Source organism: Xenopus laevis, chromosome 5S (assembly GCF_017654675.1).
Source record: "Xenopus laevis strain J_2021 chromosome 5S, Xenopus_laevis_v10.1, whole genome shotgun sequence".
Lineage (NCBI taxonomy): Eukaryota > Metazoa > Chordata > Amphibia > Anura > Pipidae > Xenopus > Xenopus laevis.
This window is the reverse complement of record NC_054380.1, coordinates 46,356,330-46,381,689: the sequence shown is the minus strand read 5'-3', so window position 1 is coordinate 46,381,689 and position 25,360 is coordinate 46,356,330. Positions and strand designations below refer to the sequence as shown.

The 25,360-nt window shown below is 37.4% G+C and overlaps 1 protein-coding gene across 4 annotated transcripts in view; it reads right to left on the bottom strand.

Moving 5' to 3' along the window:
- Positions 1–24,837, bottom strand: part of dmbt1.S (deleted in malignant brain tumors 1 S homeolog) — a 33,498-nt gene extending 8,661 nt beyond the window's left edge. The window contains exons 1-16 of one of the 4 annotated variants that reach the window (XM_041564491.1): positions 24,729–24,837; positions 24,368–24,388; positions 23,202–23,240; positions 23,069–23,107; positions 22,937–22,975; positions 22,678–22,716; positions 19,094–19,408; positions 17,718–17,750; positions 15,223–15,261; positions 11,950–12,264; positions 9,988–10,020; positions 7,864–7,899; positions 7,626–7,782; positions 7,279–7,493; positions 4,067–4,093; positions 1,513–1,539 (exon numbers count right to left, since the gene is read on the bottom strand). In XM_041564491.1, coding sequence (XP_041420425.1) covers positions 1,513–1,539; positions 4,067–4,093; positions 7,279–7,493; positions 7,626–7,782; positions 7,864–7,899; positions 9,988–10,020; positions 11,950–12,264; positions 15,223–15,261; positions 17,718–17,750; positions 19,094–19,408; positions 22,678–22,716; positions 22,937–22,975; positions 23,069–23,107; positions 23,202–23,240; positions 24,368–24,388; positions 24,729–24,798 — 1,444 coding nt within the window. In that variant the 5' untranslated portion in view covers positions 24,799–24,837. The remainder of the gene's footprint in view (positions 1–1,512; positions 1,540–4,066; positions 4,094–7,278; positions 7,494–7,625; positions 7,783–7,863; positions 7,900–9,987; positions 10,021–11,949; positions 12,265–15,222; positions 15,262–17,717; positions 17,751–19,093; positions 19,409–22,677; positions 22,717–22,936; positions 22,976–23,068; positions 23,108–23,201; positions 23,241–24,367; positions 24,389–24,728) is intronic. The other 3 variants (XM_041564493.1, XM_041564492.1, XM_018264669.2) reach the window with 3 other exon arrangements.
- Positions 24,838–25,360: the final 523 nt, after the last annotated feature.

The following is a 25,360-nucleotide window of genomic DNA, read 5'->3' as shown; positions in this document are numbered from 1 at the left end:
TTTGCACTGATTACAAACATACTTTGTCTTACCCAAAATGCAAATAACAAACCCCTTTTGTGCATAAAGAAATGCATAAGGTTCTGTATAATGATTATCAATGATTCTGGAGGAAATTATTTTTGTTATTAGCAGGCAAATTTTACAAATTCTCTTTCATAAAGAAAGTTAATAGCGGTTTACTTCTTCAAAATAAAATAAAAGGACACTGTTGCGAGGCTAACACACTTGCTGTTTAGGGAACAATTTAATCTACTGTTTTTATTTTCAAAGATGTCCATAGTGTTTTCCCCTTATTACATTTGTTAACTGAGTGTTTTTTAAGGAAGCTTTTAATGAAAAAGGTATCAAACAATACTGTTTTGGGTCCTCCAATGTACATTGATGGTTTACTTAGATGCTCACTATATGAGAGAAGTGAAATTTACAACAGAATGCAGAACTTTCTATTGTAAATCGGTAGATACAATTTATTCTACTAAAAAGTATGGTTCTGAATGGTTTGCAAATGCCCCCCACCCATTTGCAACCCCTAAAACTGTTATTGAAATTGTAAAGTCACCTATTGTTCATGTAATCTTCCATGGGAGACCAAGCCGGCAGCTTATTGGCCTGTGTCCGCTGGGCTTCCCTGATTGATATCTGTCCGAAAATCCCGTCGGATCGTGGCCACATCTGTTTGTTGATGCGGTCCCGTGATCCGACTGCTCGTTTCGCCTTCATTCTGATCTGATTGTTGGGCCCTAGGGCCCACAATCGGATCAGGCCAATATTACCATGTCGCAAAGTCTTCCTGAGGATGGCTCAAGTTTAGGAGATGAAACGTTGAAATAAAGTTTTTAATATTTTTTGTTTATAAAAGACCTGTGAGTGCGGTTCATTTGCTGCTTTGGATATGTATTTCTATGACCAGCACCAGGCATTCATTATAGTGGATTTTGAGTGCACCAGCCTGGACTTTATTGTATGTATGGCAATGCATTTTGACAAAGGCTCTAGACCATGAGCCAAAAACGTTAATGCTTTGATATGAGTTAAATTAATTAAGTGAAGTAAAAACTGGAGTGCGTGAGTCTACCTCATTTTTCTATGATTCAACCTCTACACAGCACCCAGAAGTGGGGTATACTGGTACAGAGTGGGCAGACGGAATGGGCAAGGATATAGATATATATATATATATATATATATATACACGTAAAAGCCATGAATATCCTGTAAATGATATCCTTATAAATGGCTCTTAGTGATATCATCAGTTGTAAAAGGAGCTTAGTGATGTCATTTTTGTCATATGACTCACTAAAATTTGTGTGTTATAATGAATACAGTGAGCATATTAGAAGTAACGTCGGAGATCCATGACCTGTATATGTTCATGGAACTCAATGGTGACTTATAATATCCTTATATTTTACAATAGGGGGTACTTTATTCACTACATTATGCCATTATATAGAGATGACTATGGGGAAGGTGTTTTAATTTGATAATTGTTATTACTGAAATTACCTGGGTCAGCTGTTGTATTTGTCCCATCTGAAAAAGCAACGATTAAATATTTTTATTATAGTATACATGTTATATTTGAATATAAAATACACTTGCATGTTTAAATAGTAATTCAAAACCATGACAAGCTACATTATTGTAGTTCTGTATTTTGTAGTATAATGACCAGTGCAAGTGACCATTGGTATATCTGCGTGTTATACATGCCTGTGGGGGAATGTGGTGGTTTTGCATAAAGGAAAACCACACCCTTTTATAGGTTGAATAAATTGGTGTGCCTATATTATCTTGACCAGATTCATCCCTTTCTTCTTGGGTTTCAATATCCATAGTGTTGCCCCTCGATACATCCAGTAACTGTGATCTAGGTTTTCTTCTAATTACAGATTCAACAAGCACTCCCAGTATGCCCAGACTCTCTAGCTTCCAAGTAAGCTTGTATGGCATGTTTCACTAACTGGGAATGGTTTACTAGTCTTTCAGATGGCACCAGTGTACTACCTACTTTATTGCCAATGTACACATTTGTAATTTTTTTATAGTTTCCTGGGGGAATACTGTTCCTGGCCTGTTCAAAATAGAATAGGGTTTTTATACTTTGCTTGTATAGGGGACAAGAGGAATCATTCCCCTGTTTTTCTGCCTGTGACATCATCCAGCCCAGTTACAGGCTGGAGAGCGATCCGATTGGCTGGGCACCCCAGTGCATCCTTGGGAGAGAGGGTATGCCTGACTTTGGAGCCAAATGTACTGGGTCTCCCAGAGAGCTGAACAGAGCCAGCACGAGTAGCTGTAAGTACAGACAAGCAGTAAAATCTGTGTATCTGTGGAGGTACAGATTGAGCCCAGCCTGTCCCCTGCCAAGCTGCTAGAAACTCAGAAGGAGAAAGGTGCCACTGTTTTGATCCTGTTGCAGAGCTGCCTATAATCTCCAGTGTGATTGCCTCTGAGAGCACCACGGTGAGTGAGCCACCCAAGGGAGGATACTGGCACGGATACAAGGGTGGGGCCCCAAAATGAAGACAAGTCTTGTGTATTTACCTGCAATGTGGCAGCTGCTGCTAAATTCCAAAGGAAGAGGTACTTTTCGGAAATGGTAGCTCTACCTGGGGAATAAGAGCTCTGGGGAAGGGACATTTTATTTGAACTGTGTGGTTATTAACCCCTTCCGGAGGATTGGGACCTTGATATTAAAAATGACTGTGTTGGAGCAACAGTTAAGTATCTTATAGTGATTTAGGTAGTGTCCCACGTGTCGCCAATGTAGGAGTGCATGGTTTATTAGTTTGCCCAAGTTTTACTGCAGTTTATATAAAGTTTATATTTGTAAAAACCTTTGCAAAAGGTGTGTGTTTTATTATTCCTAGTGGAATCCCCCTGAGGTGTGTTCCTCAGTGTTCTCTAGGTGGAGACACTGCACTGTAATTCCCAGTTCCCGGTACTTTTCACACGCAAAAGGGACTCAGGGCCCCTGAATTGCCAAGGGTACGTTGCTATTTAAAGAGACAGTAACCAAATTAGGGTTATACTTGTAAATAAATTATTGCCATTGGGTCCCACTTCTTGTGTAGTTGAGTCCACACAACAGAAACTTGCACAACTCAAGCAATCTTAGAGGCCTCTAAAACTGATACTCAGTGTGTGAGTTCTGCTTAATGTTCTTTTTCCACAGAGGGCACTATAGCTATATCTCAGAGACCAAGCAAATACTGTTGTCAATTATGCTTTCAGTGAAAATATACCGGGACAAAACCTGATACAGTAGTAATATGCTCACCGGGCCGAAGGCCGCGGGTTGGGCAGGTTCGAGCCGACTTCCACAGTATGTCCTCGGACTGCGAGGGGTTCGGGCTGAACTTTAGCCTCCATTCTCCCTGCCCGCAGCCTTCTTCTGACCCACTTCCGCCTCTCTGCATGCCTTTTTATATACTTGTGCAGGCCCTGCCCCTTTCTTGATATCACAGATGGGAGAGTGTGGGTATATAAAGAGGGGAGCATGCCAGGTAAGGTTCGGGTTGCGGACTGGGTCGCAGCCGGTTAGGGTCGGGTGCAGGTCCAGTTTTTCTCAACCTGCACATCACTATTATATAGGTATAGGATTTATTATCCATAATGCTTGAGAACATGTTTTTTTTTTTTTGAGAAGGGGTCTTTCTATAATTTGAATAACCATACATTGTCTGCTTAAAAAAAACATTTCAACATTAAAGAAAGCCTCTAAAATAATTTTGCTACCAATATAGAGTTACTGTATGCTAGCTAAGTTAGGATCAAGTACAAGGTACTTTAATTTCAGAGACAAAAGGAGTAAAAAAAGAAAGTAATAATTTGCTTGCAATGGACTCTATGGGAGATGTCCTTCCCATAATTTGGAGATTTCTGGATAACAGGTTTCCAGATAAAGGATCCTATACCTTACTGATTTCCACTGATATCATCATGCTAAGCTATGGCAAAAGATAACAAGATTGTACAATATTAGCAAACTATTCACTGATTTTCAATATATACACATAACCATACAGTAGGCAACAGTGGCTATTACTGTAATTACCTGGTTCATCCGTTGGGTTTGTTAAGCCTGAAGAATGAATTATAAGAGAATGTTATTATAGAATACAATTTTTTTCAACATAAACTGCACTCTTATTTTTTGTAATTCAATAGTTGGTATAATGCTGCCATATTGCTGTTCTATATATATATATATATATATATATTGTAAGATATGTGTATAAAAAGGGCACAATATTGTGTCTATTTCACCAATGTTAGGCTGGTGAATATAAATCTTCAGGGAAAGTGTGTGTTTCTGTAGCAAGTAACGCTGTGTGTTTTGCCAGCTCAGGAAAAGCTGGATGAATGGGTTCCTGGAGTCAATGGAGGAGAGCTGGGTAGGCATTCCATTCCATGCTCCATTAAAGAGATGCTGGCACCAGAAAATAACCGTTTTTACATCTATTATACCATTATCTTTGAATGCTAGTCAGGTTGGCAGTCAGGTTGGAAAAACAGTCAGTTTATGAACTTTAAGTAATAATTGCTTACAAAAGCAGAACTATCACCAAAAAACGATCAACATGACCTATATGTAACTTTTAACTTAGATGACTATTTTGAAAAGAAAATTTTTAGTGTCAGTATCACTAAGGGTTTTGCAGCTGCCTAGTTAGAGGTAGTTAGCTAATTAAGTTGTATTTAAAAAGAGGTGTGAGATTACACCTCAGTGCTTTCCCCTTGAGACCTCCTTGAATGGAGGAGGGTGCGTGGCCAGTGGAAACCTCTACGTGCAGGAAGGAGGTGTGAGTGTGTGAAAGTAGCTGGGAAAGAGTGTGATTCTCCATGGAGTTAAGTGTTGGAGAGACTAGGACTTAGGACTGCTATTTGGTGCCTTGGTTTTAATTTTTTTGTGTATTACTGTTGATGAATTGTTGATAAATGGAGTTTTTATGTGTAATAGATAACCTACAATGATATATACAGTAATATGGTGGTCAATGTATTATGACAATGCTAATATATGCATGCTGCTGTTTTCCCACCAAAATGCAGATTTAAGGCATGTTCACTGTTGTTTTAGTACTTTGAGAAAGGCCTTGGGTTAGGCCGAAACATCAGTTTGAAGTTCTAAGAATAAAAATTATTTTTCTTTTTAAGTCCTGTGAGTGTGGATCCTTCTGGAGTATTGAGAATATTTGATGTTTCTGCACCCAGGCAGCAGAATATTTGATGTTTCTGCACCCGGTAGCAGAAAGGTGTATATATATATATTGAGAAATGTAATGGATGGTAGCCGCACCTTCTAACCAAATGTTTTTTCTTTAGGGTTGCCCCTCAAACCGAGAGTTATAAGCAACTCGGCATGGATATGCTGACCACTCCCATATAAATATTTGGTTTGGTGCTCAAAGGAGAGACAGAAAGCGGAGTGTATGACGTCGCACAATCCCAAATTACCCTTGTGTTAAACGTTGTGTCTACCTGCTTAAGGCAATCAACTTTTGCATGAATATAAATAAATAAATTATTGTGTTCGTGTTGTGATTATTCCAATCAATCTGTGATTATCAAAACAGGATTAAATAAAGTGCATTGTTAAACAATTCATAGTGACTCAGATATTTAAAGTGCATAGTGCTTGATTGTGAACATGGAAAATTGTTTGAGCCTGCGGCTTGGACTGATTAAGGAGACATCATAAAAAGTAACTTTTATTTCATCTACTAAAAATTCATTGGTTGAAAGGGAATTAATTAATAAAACCACTAAAAACAATTAAAAGACAAAGGTGGAAATCGGATCTGGATTTTGTATGAAAAGGGGTGACAGTGTAAGTGCTTCCTTAGACTGTTCCCATATCGATCTCACGACACCCGTTTCCCTATAATGGCTGGATAGTAGTCAGGGAGTGCGTTAAGGAAAAATTAGCACTGTTGCAGTGATCTCCAAAGTGACTGAGCGAAAGTAAGCGAGGATTGGGGGTTATGGGGAGGTGCCCCTTGATGTCGAGCGTGATATGTCAGCCACTGTACAGTATGGTGTGCGCAAAGTTTAACTAACACTGTGTCCTCTCAGAGGCACCTAAAGCGTTGTGGCCTATTCCCTAGACACTACGAAAGCGACACATCACACTGACAGATCCGCTGCACAGGACGGTATGAGGATGGGTTCCCCCACCAAGAAAATATCATCCGTTCTTTCCCCCCTAGTCCTCTAACCCACTGCGTGCTTAAATAAGGTTCCTTATAGTTCCCAGTTTTTAAACCGCTAAATTAGCAGCTAAGCTACGGTGCCTGACGCACGTTTCGCCGGTTAGGCTTTTTCCGAAAAAGCCTAACCGGCGAAACGTGCGTCAGGCACCGTAGCACCGTAGCTCAGTCACTTTGGAGATCACTGCAACAGTGCTAATTTTTCCTTAACGCACTCCCTGACTACTATCCAGCCATTATAGGGAAACGGGTGTCGTGAGATCGATATGGGAACAGTCTAAGGAAGCACTTACACTGTCACCCCTTTTCATACAAAATCCAGATCCGATTTCCACCTTTGTCTTTTAATTGTTTTTAGTGGTTTTATTAATTAATTCCCTTTCAACCAATGAATTTTTAGTAGATGAAATAAAAGTTACTTTTTATGATGTCTCCTTAATCAGTCCAAGCCGCAGGCTCAAACAATTTTCCATGTTCACAATCAAGCACTATGCACTTTAAATATCTGAGTCACTATGAATTGTTTAACAATGCACTTTATTTAATCCTGTTTTGATAATCACAGATTGATTGGAATAATCACAACACGAACACAATAATTTATTTATTTATATTCATGCAAAAGTTGATTGCCTTAAGCAGGTAGACACAACGTTTAACACAAGGGTAATTTGGGATTGTGCGACGTCATACACTCCGCTTTCTGTCTCTCCTTTGAGCACCAAACCAAGTATATATATATATATATATATATATATATATATATATATATATTGAGAGTGAGAGCTACAGAGCAGAAAGGGATAAATAATGGTTGAATCAATGTACAATAGAAAGTTTCATCCCTAGGCCCATCCTGAGCAGTTGCACGATCCTACCAATGTGAATTCTTGTGCTACAGTATATTGAGTACCAAGTATCCCATTCTCATCCCAAACACCAGAGATGATTTCCAGGTTTCCAGCAAAGAAATAAGAGCCACAGACTGCATTATATTGAGCATCAATAAACAGTTAATATCAAATGAACTAGGGTTATATTTTGCATTTTGCAGTACCTGGCCAGCTGTGTTGATAAAATGAGGTGAACTCTGCAAGGAAGCCACTATGGTGAATGACTGAATCACTACTAAATACAACTCCAATGATGTTAGAGGATGAAGTGAAAGTATAATTTCCAGGGTTGCAGATCTTTCCTAACTGAGGAGAATATCCAGGAATCCCGTCATATATTATCACCCAGTCATAAGTACAGTTGGGTGAAGGTTCAAGACTGTATAATAACAATATAAGAGAAAATGTAATATTTCCCTATAAGTATATATTTATAATATCAGTACATTTTATAAGCAGTAGTGTTATGATACATAAATAAATTAACATATTTCATTCTCCATATACTTACTTAAAATCCAGGAATCGCAATTCAATATAAAAACCGAAATAGGTCCGAATGTCCCACACACAGTAGGAATGAGGAGGATAAGAGTTGGGATACATTGGTGTCTTAATAAATCCATAATATTCTTGCAGGAGTCCTCCACATGACGATGGGGTAGGGTCTGACATTAAAAAAAATTAAATAAATACGCTGTTTCGTAAATAGATCTAAATCAGTATAGATATAGTCATAGACAACTTACCAATGGTTGAGTTAGAGGTTGTATAATTATATGTAACTGAAATTAGAAAGGAAACATTTGTTTTTTAAAAATAAAAGGGTTCATTGCTGATCATATAGTACCTAACTATCACAGCTGCCCCCTTGTTAGATTCTCATACACTTCTTCCATTACCATCGAACTGCTTCATTTGTAATGGATAAAAATGTGTGTTTATGTTTGTAACATAGCAAAAACAAAGAATGTAACAACATTCAAAAGGCACACCCCTAAAATGTGTAAATTAAACCTAAATTCACAAAATTAAGAATACTTTACAAGCTTGCATTGTTTTGGCACTATTATTACACTGCAGATTTTCATTGCATTTAAGAGATTGTCACTGTATGGTCTCTCCTTGAAAAGGTATATTCAACTAACTTATTAGATATAAAATTGATCAATCGCTTAAAGGGGTCATTCGCCTCCCAACACTTTTTCAGTTCAGTTGGTTTCAGTTTGTGTTTCATTAGGAGAACTAAACCCCCGTTAATCGAAAAACCCCATCCCCCCAGTACTTGAAAATGTGTCCCTAGCATTAACATTGGCATATTCATGCAAAGTAGTGCAGCGGAGCTCTTGGGCGCCATCTTCAGTATCTTCGGATTCCTTGTGGAAGTGATTGGCGACATAGAGTTTTTTCTCACTTGCGCAGTTGGTGCCAATCTGGTATTCATGGCTACTGCTCATGTGCTGGATTATCAAAGGAAAAGAAGATACTGAAGATGGAGCCAAAGAGCTCTGCTATTTTGCATGAATATGCCAACATTAATGCCAGGGACACTTTTTCAAGTAAGGTACTATGGAGAGTGAAAGCAGGGGAGGGGGTATTGGAGGGAAGGTGATGGGGATTTTTGATTACCGGGGGTTTATTTCTCCTTGAAAGGCAAATGTTAGGATTGATACAATAGTTGCTAATATTCCACAGATGCTGCTGAAAAATATATCAACTATGTAGCAAATTGAAACCATTCAGAATCTTCACCTGGATTACTGCCAGAATGAATCACCAGAGACTGTGAATATTAACTTTACACTTCTGTTTTTTGTGCTGAATGCAAATCAACTGGGAAAAAAAGTGTTTGGAAGGTAAACGACCCCTTTATTCACAAATGAATTAGGTAGAAAAAATAACAGTTAGGGTCAGGTTTATCAAAAGGTCTATCAAAGTGCTATCAAAGAGCTCATCCCGGAAAAAACTCATCAATTTTCTATTCATAGTAATCACTGGGTGACAGTAAAGCTGGTCATAGACACAAAGATCCGTTCGTTTGGCGACATCGCCAAACGAGCGGAGCTTTCCCTGATATGCCACTAACGGCATGGCTATATCGGGGGTAATTCGAACGTTCGGCCATATGGCCGAACGATCGAATTACGATGCGCCAAGGGGCTCCGACGGGTCGGGCGGTTAAAAATCAAACCTTCCCGATCGATATCGTGGCCAGATATCGATTCGGGAAGACCCGTCGGAAGCCCCCATACACGGGCAGATAAGCTGTCAAATCGGTCCAAACGACCGATATTGGCAGCTTTATCTGCCCGTGTATGGCCACCGTAAGCAGTAACCCATAGCAACCAATCAGTGACTGGCTTTTCAGCCAGCTGCACAATGTAACAATTTTATTGGTTGTCATTGATTACTGCCCACAGGCAAATTTGCCCAGTGGTGATAATTGACCCCTAAGTGAGTTATTTTATAAGTAAAGGGTTATTCATATACATCAAGATCTCAAACTCTATCCACTGGGATCACTACTTTTGGTGGTCATATCTGGAAAACTCCTTCATATGCATTCCTTGCGGTGGACAAGCTTTCCTTTTCTACTACCATACTCAAAGAGCAGCTCACACATTCACTGATCTTATCACAGCTGCACAGGTGCAGTTCTCAAAAAGACTGAACAGAATATTATACATTCGGGTATACTATCATGGGAATCACCTTGTATGTCACCACGCCCACACACAAAACCCCCACTACGATTCCTGCTAACCTAGGGAAACATAGGATCCAGGCAGTAGGCTATAGCCTTTATTTCCATTTTAACACTTCATCTTTACACATGTAACTACACAGAGATGAATTAGTAGATGCTGTATTACCTATTGGTCTTTCAGTGGAACCTATTGAGGAATCTGAAAAAAAAATTCGGGAGAGATTTAGATCCTGGGACCAAGGGAAATATTTAATGCTTTAAGTAAAAATTAGATATTATTGTTATATAGGATACATCAAAAAAACAGACCCATAAAGCCCTATACATATTGTACCCAATCCATGTTTTATTAATCATAATAGTCCAACTGGACCTTATACTTTATGTGATTACACACATATACCACCCATAAAAAAGCACTAATTCATATTGTAAACACAGCACTATACCCACATTTGATGGGCAGCATTTTGGGGCAAACAGCAAATAGAAATATTGTGGTTTTTGATAGCATTATATATATATTTTAGGCTCCCCAATTGTATTTTTAATATCCATAATAAGGGCTTCAGTTTGAGTCTGTGTAATTAATTTTTTTTTTTAGCAAACTGTGTTTGTGGTGCACCCTAGCTACAACACATTGCCTATTTACAGTAAGCTGTACTTGACAAACAAGGCACAGAGTTGTATATGCTGAGCTGCCTGTAACAGGGCAGAGCACCTCAATACATAAGGCCAGGTGGATTAAGTGTAATTTACTTCATATATCATATTCCTTACACTAAAGCAACTTCACCATCTTCTTGCATGTATAGCCCCTTTGTCCACTTGCACTCACCAATGTCACCACATTTGTAGCACTCAGCTCCACATGCCCAGTCTTAATCTTTGCTCCTTACCAGCCTCAATATATCCAACACAGCTTGTGTTTTAATGTGTGTTAATACATTTGAATACATTCAATTTGCTGAATGATTAGTCAATTATAGTAGTAAATGCAGTCTGTGAAGTCTAACCACCTGCTCTGGTCACAGGTGACTGTGAGACTAAACTAACTGAACGGTCAGTGTTATTCCTTTTTTTCAAAAGAAGTATTATTGCAGCAGGACCAAGATAGCAGGCACAGTCAGTTAGATTTGAGTAGCTGTGGGTGCAACACCATCCTAAAAGCCTTAGGAATTCCTGTAGTCTCCAGTAAGACAGGTGCGAATTCCCTATAGTACAGTGGAGTGAAATAGCCTTGAGATTAAATCATGGAGCAAGTATAGTGTTATTTCATTCTCTGAACAGAAGTTGCATTGCAGGAAGCCCTAAATAGTGAGCAGGGTCAGTTAGGTTTTAGTGGGTGTAGATGATTACCTTTGGGTGCCAAGGAACCCTTAATTTCCCTTACATGGTTCCAATAAATCTGATACAGCTTCTACACATTATCTGAAAATTGCCTATAGCACTCATCTTCTGTTGAATTCTGGCAGCTGAGGTTTACCTACAGCTCAATGGCCACTTATTGCAAACATGGATAAGGTACCTTAATACAGCTATGGACAAATCGGTGTATTATAAACGATAAATTACCCCTTCTATAACTTTATACAAAAGTTGTAATTAATACTGATAAATATGCTTATCTCCCTATACCATTAGCAGTCATCATTATTGCATTACTAGGGCATAAAAACATTTGCTCCATATTTCATAAAAGGCAGTAAGTTTGCACAGGTTCTGTAACCCATAGCGACCAAGATGTAAGATGTTTGCATTTCCCAGGGAAATGCCCCTAACTTTTTACGTACCCCTCGGTGCAGATTCAGGCATCGGAGTTCAACACAGCCATCTTCTGGGTTTTCGGCAAGCTGAGAAAGAGATGCGCAGTGGGAGCAAGATGGCTGCGGTGAACTCCGATGCCTGGATCTGCGCTGAGGGGTAAGTATAAAATTAGGGGCAGTTAGGCTGGGGGGAGGAGAGAGGGGGGTCTATGTGGGGTGGGGGTAGGGTTTTTTTTGCTAAAGGGTTCAATTCTCCTTAAGCAGGTGACCAATAAATGTTTCCTGCTGATCAGTTACTATGTGTTAGTGCACCTGGGCAAATGTTTTTTACAACATTGTATACATATGAAGTGTTTACATACCTGAGCAGATAACACCAGCATCTTCTACTGGTGAACAATTATGATTACCCCAACCATTATGAGGGCACTGCCATAAATATTGTTCTGTTCCATGACAAATGACATCATCCAATACGATATTCCCAGAGCCTTGTCCAAAATATGCATTACCGACAGCTGCTACAGCAGATCCACAGGCCAGCTGCCTGCATACCACAGATGCATCATTAATGTCCCATGAATCATCACAAACTGTTCCCCAGGAATTCTGGTAATAAATCTCCACACGTCCAGCACACCTATCGATGCCACCCACAAGACGAAAACTGAAATATTCTGAATTTAATTTAAAAAAAAATCAGATCAATGTGAGTGACTGATAATAGCTTTATATCCAGAAGACACAGTATGAAACAGGAAGTATATTTTTTTCTTTGTGATCCCACCAACATAAAATGCATAATGGATTTCCCTGATTTTATATTTCGCCAGATTTTACAACTTTTTTTCTGGTCCCCTAAAAAATTTAAAATGGGGGGTTTTATTGTAGTTTTATGCAAAATTACTGTTGTCTGCTGGTGGTGGATACTCTTTTCATGTAGTTTTAAGGCATAATCTATTTTAACCTCAGTTTATATGAACCTTGTTTTATGAATAAGTTTACCTTATGCTACTGTATTTAGATATTTGCCTCTAAGAAAAACAGGACAAGTAGAGACCACTAAAAGATGGGGAAAACATATTAATGAAGACTAAGGGAGTTAAACTGAATAATAAAAAAACTATACAATTAAAAACAGCACATACTGTAAATCACAAATACAAAAAGTGGAAACAATAAGAGGGCAATTCATTAATGTTAGTATTTTTTATTATTTCTGCAAATGGTTTAATGCTAAAAATTGGATTTTAACTTCAACATGATCTTGCCAGCTTATCATTGCTACTTTTTATTGCTTATTGGGCCCTCTCCTATTTATATATTCAAATTCTTGTTCGAACGATTATAGGAAAAATCGTTCAAATCGAACGATTTGAAGGATTTTAATTCATCGATTGAACGATTTTCCTTCGCTAAAAAAAGTACTTAGAAAGCCTATGAGGACCTTCCCCATAGCATCAAAAATACAAAGTTGAACGGACTACTGCTGATGAATTAAAGCTTTATTTTACCAAAAATTAAAGTGCGTAAATTTTTTTTTTTAGAGAATAAACAAAATGTATACTGTATCTTCATATCTATAGCTCTCTATTGATTTTAAATGTTTTTAATTGATGGTAATCAATATGGTGGTTAAGATTTGAGGGTATGTCCCTTTAAGCACTAATAGTGAATGTTTTGTCAATAATGTGTGTAGCTATAAAGTTTCATGTTTGAAAAAGAAAAGTTATACTCGTCAGTAGTAATGGACATTACGAACTTTAATTTTTGGTGAAATAAAGCTTTAATTCATCAGCAGTAGTCCGTTCAACTTTGTATTTTTGATGCCGTGAGGAAGTTCCCCTGCCAGGGAACATAAACTACGGACATGTGATTGTCCTGGATCAATCAGCACAGTACTGGTGAGAAAGCTGTACTGTATATGTTGGACCTTCCCCATAGGCTAACATTGGTGCTCGGTAGGTTTTAGGTGGCGAAGTAGGTAGTAAAAGTTTTTTTTAAAGAGACAGTACTTCGACTATCGAATGGTCGAATAGTCTAACGATTTTTAGTTCGAATCGTTCGATTCGAAGTCGTAGTCGAAGGTCGAAGGTCGAAGTAGCCAAAAAAAACCTTTGAAATTCGAAGTTTTTTTCCTTCTAATCCTTCACTCGAGCTAAGTAAATATGCCCCTTTGACTTTGATTCGAAGTAAAAATCGTTTGACTATTCGACCATTCGATAATCGTAGTACTGTCTCTTTAAAAAAACACTTCAACATCATACTTCACCAAATTAAATCTACTGAAGTGCAATGTTAGCCTATGGGGACCTTCCATAGCACTTTTCTAAGTTTTTTTTTGATCGAATAGAAATCCTTCGATCGATCACTAAAAATCATTCGAATCATTTGATTCAAACTATTTAATTGTTCGATCATACAATTTCTATTTGATCGTTCGAATACGCTAAAAATCGTAGTTTTTTTAACTTCGAAATTCGACCCTTAGTAAATCTGCCCCTAAAAGTTTAAAGGACTGGCAGATGCACTCATATTAGAATTTAATGAAAAAAGCTCCAGCAAGTCTATTTCAAACAAACTAGGCAAAGCGGAATTTCGAGCAAGGATATGTTACACCAAAAAAGTTGGATAGTGTTACACTGCACACATTTTGTAGCTTTGGGTGCAGACTGGTATTCGCACTGCCAGAGCTACACATATACTGAAAACAAAACACATAGCAATGTGCATACAGTGCACAAAACAGCCAACATTTTGGGCTTACTTTAGTCCTTTATCAAAATGCTTGAACAAAGGGCTGAAGGCAGAGGAGGACCAAGCTGGAGGACATCTCTTCTGCCTACCGCTAAATTCTGGCACTGGCTGAAGGAAAGGCAGAAGCATCACTTATTTTCTGTCACTAATAATCACTGTTTGCACTTTTGGAGCGCTGCTGCATTTTTTTCTCAATATGTAGATATCTTCCATACCGAAGTTGGGGATAAAGCTAGAGAGACTTGTGAATGTGGGCCAAAAGTGCTTAGTGCTTCGTCAATGAACTTCTGGGATCAAATTTTTGACAAATTTTATTTGTTTATTGACGTGGCATCAGTATCTTTAAACATATTCAGAAGCTATTAACAAACTTCTTACATTCATGCATACATTACCACCATTACTGAATATCACTATATATAAGAACATATTGTTGTCACTGTGATAAATTTCTTAATATATTTATCTTAAAAGGTGGACACAATAGGTATGTGGTGTGGCTGTAGATTTAACATGTAAAGGGTTTTCTGGATGTAAACCTTCATCAAGACTGGTGTTAATTTTAGGATTCTCTTGTGTCTGAGAGCCCTTTACTTTGCAGATTGAACGTAATTGCAACTGAGCCAGCTGATACACACTGTAATAATGCGGTGACTTGGCTTCTCCCCACCATGTGCAGTTCCCCATAATTGTTTTCTATGTGTTTTCTATGCACTACCACACTTCTTTGAACACTATAAACTGAGACTATACTCATCTGTATCAACAGTTTCAAATGTCATCTTTTTTAGCCTTCTGTTGCCCCTGATTTTGTACATTGCCTATGAGTTTCAGTGGATGATGTAATTTACAAAACCAGCCTAACAAACTATAAATACCTGGATTAATTGTGCTGGGAGTTGTGGTAGAATTCCAACCTAGGGGGGAAAATGTATACAAACTTTTTGGATTTCTGGACATCATTAAACATTTGTTATATCATATAATCACAGTTATATATAATTAACTATATATATTATAGTGTCTCTCATAAAACTTTTATGGTCAAAGAGGTTCAAGGAGAAAAAAGCCCTATCCACAAGTTAACAGTCATCTTATCCTAATATTTAACCCCACCCCAAAGCCAACCACTATATTCATGACTACTTAAATATCCACATGTGCATCCACTAGAAGCACAGAGTATAGATGTTCCTGAGCACCATCTTACAATACAGGACTGCCACTTCTAAGGATTTCCCTTGCCTCTCTGCTGTTTTAATCCCTATTGAGCATGCACTCGAATACAATGTGCTCATCCTACATGGCACAGTAGTGCACTGCCAATTTATGGAAAGCAATGCTCAAGTGCATGGCAAAATGCGGTTTGTTTTGCACATGTCTCAGTCTCTGACAACAGCATAAGAGGGGAGGCAGGTTGAGCTTATTTGAAAAAAAAATACTACAAAAGGTTCTTTTGGGCACAAACAGTAACAATCTGGAGTTAATTGGATCAGAGTGGTTGTCAACCAACTCTTAAATTACAGGAACCCTTCACATTTAATGATATTCATAATATAATACAGGATCAGGAAGGTTTGTCAAACATTTTTTTGTAATCGTCTTAAAAATACTTAAAGGTCAGCGTGACTGAAAATGTTGCAAGTTGCCCCTAGCAGAACAGCTAAGCTCAGTACATATCTATCACTCCATCAGCCCATTTATAATTTTATATTATAACAACAAGATTACAAAGTCTAATACTGGTTTAATCCTATACTTTTTGCTAATTTATTCATGGGTGAAGAACCGTCCTTGATTTACAGATGGACAGGTCTTTACCTGTATTTCCCCACCAGATCTAAAGAGACATTGCGTTACATTTTCCCTTCCTGTAACAGAACTTGGGTTTCCTATGGAAAAACTTTGTGAGCTCCTCATCTGTAGTTTATTATCTACCAATTCAAACACTGTATTCCATCTTTTTTTGTACCTGAATTTCATCCTTAAGTGAACTACATTATTAAATAAAACTTATTTAAATTGCCTTAAATTAAAGAGAAAATGTCACTGTTGCAAAATATATGCTTAATAAAACTTATAAACTCTAAAACTAGGATTGGCATTGAATTTGTTAAAAGATCTAAATATAAAAAAGTAGAAATGGAAAAAAGTGGCGAACGATGTGCTAAAAACACTAATACCTTTAAAACCTCTAAAAATTCTAGTTTTTCAGCCAATTCCTAGAGAAATAGAAAATCCAAAAACCTTTAAGTCCAAAATGATTTAAAGCAGCCCAATCAGTTCAGTGTGGCTTTCACTGACTTCTATAGAACCTCATACAACTCATGGAGATTTGTGGAGAAGAAACGAAATGTGATTGTTAGTAATTGAGCCCCATAGAGACAATTCTAGTAATGTTATTTGCATTTTCCTATGATTTTTTTTCTGGCACAATAATTTTTTTTCCAATGATGCAACCCTGTCTAAAATTGTCTCCAGTGTACATTCCAATAATGAGTCAACCAAAAATTATGTATAATATAATATATATAACACATCACATACATTTTTTAGTAGTACAGTATAATCCATTATTTCTCTGCTTCTGGCAGCAAGCAACCGAAGTTGGACTAAAAGTCATGCTGCATGCATATTCAGTAGGATATGGTTATGCAGAAGGGTCTTTGTATTGCTTCATAGAAGTAAATAAACTGGCATGATTTAGAATTGAAAAAAAGTTAGGGTGAATTGGCAGGTAAAAACTATAGATGAGAACCGTATAAAGTATTTCTCAGAAACCCAAGTTTGAATACACAAAAGGGAAAAATCTAAAGCAACCTGTTATATCTATGCACAGGATTATACAAATATACAAGATTATATATATCTGGTGTAGAAGTAACTCTCTCCTATTGGTGGAACCAAAACTATGACATATATATTTATATAGTACCAAAAAACTGGAAGCACTGGACGCACTCGCTCACAGGCATAGCAAAAGAATGCTAGACCATGTGAAAGCTCAATAAATTCTTCTTTTGCGATGCCCGTGACTGCTCCTACAGTTTTTTGGTACTGTCTGACTTTATTTGGGAAAGTAAGCGGGAAGTGGTCATGATATGGTAAGTGCCCTTATCTACAGTAAATATATCACACTCATCAGTGTTACATCAAGGTTACATGCAAAAACATTTATTTAAAAAAAAAAACAATGTTTTGTTCACTCTATGGTGATCTTAGGGAAAACAAACCTGAGGAAGATCCCCATGGAGTGTTAGTAACGTTGGATTTTGTGAACAACAGTTCATTGTAGGATTTGTTATCCAATACAATAAATGAGTTTGTCTTTTTACTAGGCACAGTACATATGCATAATCTTTTTTTTAATTACCTCTTGGTGGTTCAGTATGGTTCTGGGCGGACTCTGTAAAAAAAGGTTTCCTAGTTTAAATTCTTCATGGAAATATAATGATTTAAGCTTAGTTTATTGTATTAAAAAAAGGGAATTTTATACAGGGTTGGGGAAACCAATGAAATAAATTCAATACGCAAGTTAGTGAAAGAACGTCAGTGGGATGCTAAGGGATTTGAGGAAATGTAATGCAACAGGGTCAGCAGCTAGCAGGGTTTATCTTTATTAAACTACACTCACTGTTTAAAGAAGTAGTAATTATACATGTAACAAGTGTATGGAGTGGTACCCCAAATGTTCCCTTAGTTACTGTCAGTGAGTATAGAAGACCTGGGCAAGGGGTCTAACTCCCAACTTCCGGTAGGCACCAATATTTCTAGACTATTTTCAGATGGGCCCTCGTTTATAGAGTGGAAAAAGGGATACCACACTGGTAAAGACACAACATTCACTCTCAATAACTTTGGGCACCAGTGGTTCAATATCTAAAGGTGGCCATACACGGATAGATCCGCTCGTTTGGCGATGTCGCCAAACGAGCGGATCTCCCTCCGATATGCCCACCTTGAGGTGAGCAATATCGGGCTGATCCGATCGTGGGCCCTAGGGCCCAACGATCGGATCCTAGCGTTCGCCAAACGGGCGGTCGGATCGCGGGACCGCATCAACGAACAGATGCGGCCGCGATCCGACGGGATTTTTAATCCCATCCGATCGAGATCTGGCCGACTTTCGGCCAGATCTCGATCGGGGAAGCCCGTCGGGGGCCCCCATACACGGGCCAATAAGCTGCCGACTCGGTCTGTCGGCAGCTTTTATCGGCCCGTGTATGGCCACCTTTAGAGTGTGTGTTCAGAGATGTAACACATTGCATAGGTCAGTACATGCAGAACACTCACAAATCAACCTTTGTCCCATCACCAACTTTCTTTGGGTAGTTAAGCCTGCCTGTTTGTCACCAATTCTCCATCACCAGGTGAAGCCTGCAGAGGTATATTACTCCACGATCTACCTAATCCTGACCCTAAACACTCGGGTCCCTTAGCTGCTCACTCATTGTCCTGATCCTAGCTGTCACTCCTAGAGCGACCTATAACAATATTCTGACACTTTCTTCTCCTATACTGAGGTCTACCTCCACCTCAGGCTCCACTTCCTCCAGTCAGTGGGTGCAACAGAAAGAGGCAGAACACATGCGGAATTTTTTTTAAAAAAATTATTAATAAATAAAGGAGATTCAGGCTTGGGTGTTTGAGTTTTTATAATATTATGAGAAAAATTTGGGTTTTAGTAAACAAATCCCTCTGTGTTAGTTTTTCAGCCTAGATGGCATGTTCTATATAAAAAGCACGTACCTGAGCAGATGACACCAGCATCTTCAGTGTGCTGACAGTTATGAGACCCCCATCCACTAAAAGGACATTGCCAAATGTATTGTTCATTTCCAGCACAATAAACATCATCCATTAATATTCGGCCAGATCCTTGACCAAAATATGCATAACTTGGAGCAGATACTGCCGATCCACAGTTAATCTGTCTGCATACTACAGATGCATCATTGAGATCCCAATAATCATCACATACGGTGCCCCATGCATATTGGTAGTAGATCTCCACACGACCAGAGCATCTGTCCCATCCTCCCGAAAGGCGGATCGGATATATATCTTTAATTGAAAATAATTAAATAGAAAGCAATATTAAAATTAAAGCACAATTTCTGCCTTTCATTAGTGTTCATGAACCCTCACTTTGCAATGCTCCATGCTCCATACTGAATGTCAAGGTTATGAACTTTTACAGAACATGATAAATTTTTTAATTTTTTTCAAATTTGAATTGAATTTGGACTATTCCCTAGTCAAAGTACACAAAAATTAGCTCAAAATTCTAATTTTTTAAATTTGAATTTTCACTTCGACCTTTGATAAATCTTCCCCTAACAGTGAAAGTTGCCTTGAGATTGGAATACAGGCTTTAGCTTTGCTGCTAAACCCTTGCTGGGCCTCTAGGAAAATCTAAGGGGAGTTATTTATCAAAGGTCAAATATCAAAGTTATGTGAATTTTTTTTACATACTCACAACTGAAATAAGAGGTTATTTATGAAAAACGTGAATGTCTAACATTCTATAGAATAGGAACGGGTCCAAAAATTTGAATCTAATTCAGATCGAGCTTTCCTTCGAAAAAAAACTTGAATGTCCGGAAGGCTTTTAACATCTTCAAATAGCTCAACAGACCTCTACATGCAGGTTTTAGGTTGCGAAGTATCGAATTAGAACTGTTTCCATGGTCAAGGTGTTATATATCTCACATTCAAAATCGAGTTGGTGATTATAAATTCAAAATTGTGAGTTTTGATCAAAAAAACTATTCAAAATTCTAATTTACCATTTGAACCTTTTTGTAGAAGGGACTGTAACTTTTTTCACCATGATGTGTAGGCAAAATAAACAACACTGTGATCTATATAGAAAATCTAGAGCACATATATGTCATATATGTGCAAGATTTATAAATGCAAGATTTATATCTGCTTATGCCTCATGTTAATAAATTCATTATCCAGCGTCGTATTGATATTTTTACATTTTTTAAAAAAGAGAAAAAGAACCCCAATTGCCTCCCACTCGTACAGCAGTTCCTCAAATGTTAAACTACCTATTAAGTATTTTGTGATTGCTGAGGGCAATCACTAACCAATAAAATTAATGATGTGCTTGGTTTTAACAAAATAAGATTACATTAAAGTGCAAGTGCTATAAAAATTTATTCTATTGATTATACTTAAACTTAAAGGTTAATAAATACTTGATACAATTAATACTTCGCACAAATTAATAGCCTTATGATACAGTGTATTATCAGGTACCTTATGTTTTCACCCACAATCAATCCGACCAAGGAATTAATTAAAATAAGGATACTAAAGTGCTTTAAGTGCTGATTAGATTGTTATAAGATGGCAATTACCATAAATTCATAATTGCTTCCAAATTAATTGATTATAAAGTGCTAGACAGTGCCAAGTAATTAATAATAAATAGATAATAAATAGTGTAGTTGATATAAAGAGGACCACAATTGATGGGATAAATAATTGTTAAAAACACACAGAATGCTCAGGTTAAAAGGTTTTAAGCAAGAAATGGAAAATTGCAGGGGGTGGAGTTGTCCCAAAAGCTGCTACCTGAATTATTTTCTATCCCTGGGACACCACAAAGATAAGGAGGCAGAGTATCCGGGACTGTGGTCTTGTTTGTTAATCTAAATCCTATTCTGAGGAGAGACTAAGGCTAAGGCCACACTAGGCGATAGCGCCGCGATTTGACTCGCGGCGACTTTTCGCCGCGACTTTTAAGCCGCAATCGCTGGGGAAACTTTTGCGCTGGCGTCTATGGGGAATCGCGAAAAATCGCCAGCGTAAAAACACACGCGGCGATCTTTTTTCTATTGTCGCTTGAAATCGCCTAGCGAGGCAATTTCGAGCGACAGTAGAGAAAAGATCGCCGCGTGTGTTTTTACGCTGGCGATTTTTCGCGATTCCCCATAGATGCCAGTGCAAAAGTTTCCCCAGCGATTGCGGCTTAAAAGTCGCGGCGAAAAGTCGCTGCGAGTCAAATCGCGGCGCTATCGCCTAGTGTGGCCTTAGCCTAAGTAACCCTAAAAAACCACAAATCCACGGGCTCTTGTGAGCTTTAGTAGCAGAGAAGAGAGAGATACCCGAGCACTAGGTAGAAGTAGATTTCCTTCCCACCCCTTCTATTCCGTTTCCCAAAGACCGAAATTATTCTAAAATTTTAAGTTAAAAGGATTCCAAACGCCGACGCGCGTTTCGCAGTGATAGCTTTATCAAGGCGTAAGCTATCACTGCGAAACGCGCGTCGGCGTTTGGAATCCTTTTAACTTAAAATTTTAGAATAATTTCGGTCTTTGGGAAACGGAATAGAAGGGGTGGGAAGGAAATCTACTTCTACCTAGTGCTCGGGTATCTCTCTCTTCTCTGCTACTAAAGCTCACAAGAGCCCGTGGATTTGTGGTTTTTTAGGGTTACTTAGTCTCTCCTCAGAATAGGATTTAGATTAACAAACAAGACCACAGTCCCGGATACTCTGCCTCCTTATCTTTGTGGTGTCCCAGGGATAGAAAATAATTCAGGTAGCAGCTTTTGGGACAACTCCACCCCCTGCAATTTTCCATTTCTTGCTTAAAACCTTTTAACCTGAGCATTCTGTGTGTTTTTAACAATTATTTATCCCATCAATTGTGGTCCTCTTTATATCAACTACACTATTTATTATCTATTTATTATTAATTACTTGGCACTGTCTAGCACTTTATAATCAATTAATTTGGAAGCAATTATGAATTTATGGTAATTGCCATCTTATAACAATCTAATCAGCACTTAAAGCACTTTAGTATCCTTATTTTAATTAATTCCTTGGTCGGATTGATTGTGGGTGAAAACATAAGGTACCTGATAATACACTGTATCATAAGGCTATTAATTTGTGCGAAGTATTAATTGTATCAAGTATTTATTAACCTTTAAGTTTAAGTATAATCAATAGAATAAATTTTTATAGCACTTGCACTTTAATGTAATCTTATTTTGTTAAAACCAAGCACATCATTAATTTTATTGGTTAGTGATTGCCCTCAGCAATCACAAAATACTTAATAGGTAGTTTAACATTTGAGGAACTGCTGTACGAGTGGGAGGCAATTGGGGTTCTTTTTCTCTTTTTTATAGAATTAATTGAAATCACTGACTTAGGTCAGACCTCTGCCTCCGCCGTGGGTTTAAATTAAGTTTGAAAGGATCACCTTGTTTTTGTATTTTTACATTTTTGTCAAGCCACTCATTTATTTTGACTTACATAAGGGGGTGCTTACAATTAGTAAAATTTTCCACCCAATAAGAAAAAATACCTCTGGTTACTGTAGTGGTTTCCGTGTTGAAAGGTGGCTCTGAAAGAGAAGAGTGTAGCTTCATATTAGTAAGGCATCTGTAGAATTGGATTACAATCACAGGACCAATTTCTGAGCAAAGTATGATATTTCTTCAAATGAAGGGTATTTCTTAATACTTATTATTATTCATCACATAATACATTTGAATAAATTCAGAAGTCATTTACAATACTTTTTCGCACAGCTTTCTTTAATTTCTATGTTGAGTTTTTTGTACCTCTGGTTACTGCTGCAGTTCCTGTGTTATAAGGTGAATCTGAAAGAGAAGAATGAAAAAAATAAGGGGTGCTTAGAGGTACTAATCAGGTAGTAAGGGTAGCATAACATTTTGCCACCCAATAATAAATACCTCTGGTTACTGCTGCAGTTCCTGTATTATAATGTGAATCTGAAAGAGAAGAATGAAAAAAAATAAGTGGTGCTTAGAGGTACTAATCAGGTAGGAAGGGTAGCGTAAATTTTGCCACCCAATAAAAAAATACCTCTGGTTACTGCTGCAGTTCCTGTGTTATAAGGTGAATCTGAAAGATAAGAATGAAACTACACACTAGTAGGTGGTATCAGTAGCACTGGCTTACTTTATGGGACCTCAAATTTCTGAGCAACAAATGATGTTTCTTTTTCAATGCTCATTATTCTTCATCACCTAATACATTTGAATAAATGCAGAAGTAATTTGCAATACTTTTTAGCACAGGTTAATATATTTCCACATTGACTTTTTTATAACTTGCATTTGAATACACAGTCTAATTTACAAACTATTAAGGATGCTCTTGCACCTGTAAGATCCGTGCTGCAAGCTGTGATCTGCACCTTCATTGGATTAAATATCCAGCCAGGTTGTGGATCAAGGCAGTTGTACAATTAATAGTGTAAGTAAGGGATCCAAGTACTTTGACTACCTGCTGCTCCCTAGCTTGCATATCTAAATGCCAAGAAAGCTAGGGGGAGTTCCAGGGGAACACTCATGTGCTTCTCCCCTCGGCCTCTTCTAGCAGATTTGCATTCAGAGACACATACAGCTCTTTGAGCACAAAGAGTGCAACTTAAGACACAAGATGCAAAGTCCATGTACAAATGAGAGAAATCATGGTGCTCTTATGTGATTGTTGAAAATCATTCATTGATTTGGCTTATTTAAGAGATTAAGTCATTTAACTTTGATGCTACATTTAAAAACCCATATACTTATACAGCTGTGAAATCTATTATATGCAACGCTTGAGACATGGGATTTTTCAGGATAAGAGTTCATTCCTGTAATTTGGATCACCATAGCTTAAGTCTACTAAACACCAATATAGATGTAAGCTTAGTAACTATAATGTTCATGGTACTGTACTATAATTACAGAAAAAATTAAATTTGTAGAATTATTTGCTTAAATTGACTCTACGAAGATGGCCTTCCTATAATTGGGCATTTTATATAACTGTATCTAGCTATATCATGGCTGCTTTATCCTTGAGGACTAATATTCATATTAAGAAGTAACTCTAAAAAACTGTTACGAAAGTGACAGGTATTCCTTTGAATTGAACAGGCTGCTTAATGGGCATCTATCAGTGTAGGCAGATTCTAATACATGCAACATGGAAGTTGGGGCAATGCATATGTCATGATAAATGCAAATAAAGTTAGTTACCTGTAGTAGCTGCAGTGCTTTCTGTGTTAAAATAAAAATGTTAAACAACACATTAATAGACAGTGATAATACAGGTGAATGACATATCCTTTTGGATTAGCATCAAGGTATTAGATGTTCTATTATGAGCCTTGATTTTTTTTATGGCCTTCAGGAGAAATTACATACTGGATCCTAACTGGAATACCCTGAAACAGATTTTTCAGCTTCAGGGCGCAAGTAGGGGACTGTGGTAAAATAAACAAAATTGTAAATGTTAAAAAGATTATCAACAGCATATTTAAAAAGAACCTAAATCAGATAGCTTTTAAGGAACCTTTACATTCTTACTACTATAATTTTTTAAAAAGTTTCACATTACCTGTGATATGGAAAAGTACTAAACGCAGGACAAGACTGAGCAGGTAAATTGTCTGTGTTAGTGAACCCATTCTGGCTGCAACTGGACCAAAAAAGGGTTGTACTGATTATATATATACCTTGCAATAGGTGCCTGAAAGGGAGAGGCCAACCTTGATTCATCTCATAAACTTCAGGAAGTTTTTTTTATAAGATTACACATTTCTTGTACAATAAACATAACCCCTTAGCAAATATTTTGATGAATGTTGATGATGGGCTGTATTATTTTACAAAACAGAAAAATAAGAGACAAAGACAGGTAAGAAAGACTAAATTACATTATAATAAAAAATATATTTGATACTTTATAAAGCTAAATAGAGAATATAAAATATTTATTTGAAGTGTTCCAACACACATTATAATAACATAATACTCTCTAAGCGCCTTAATTTTCTACATGCCATGTATATTACTTATTATAAGTGTCAAACTTAATTCTGATTTGTTGCTATGTTTTTATATCACATTAATATTTTTACATGACAAATGTTATACTTGACTTTTTTTTTAAATCTTTTTTTCCTTAATAAGTTCTCATATTTTTCACTATGGTAGCTTCAAGTAATTTAACTTTATCAATGAATCATA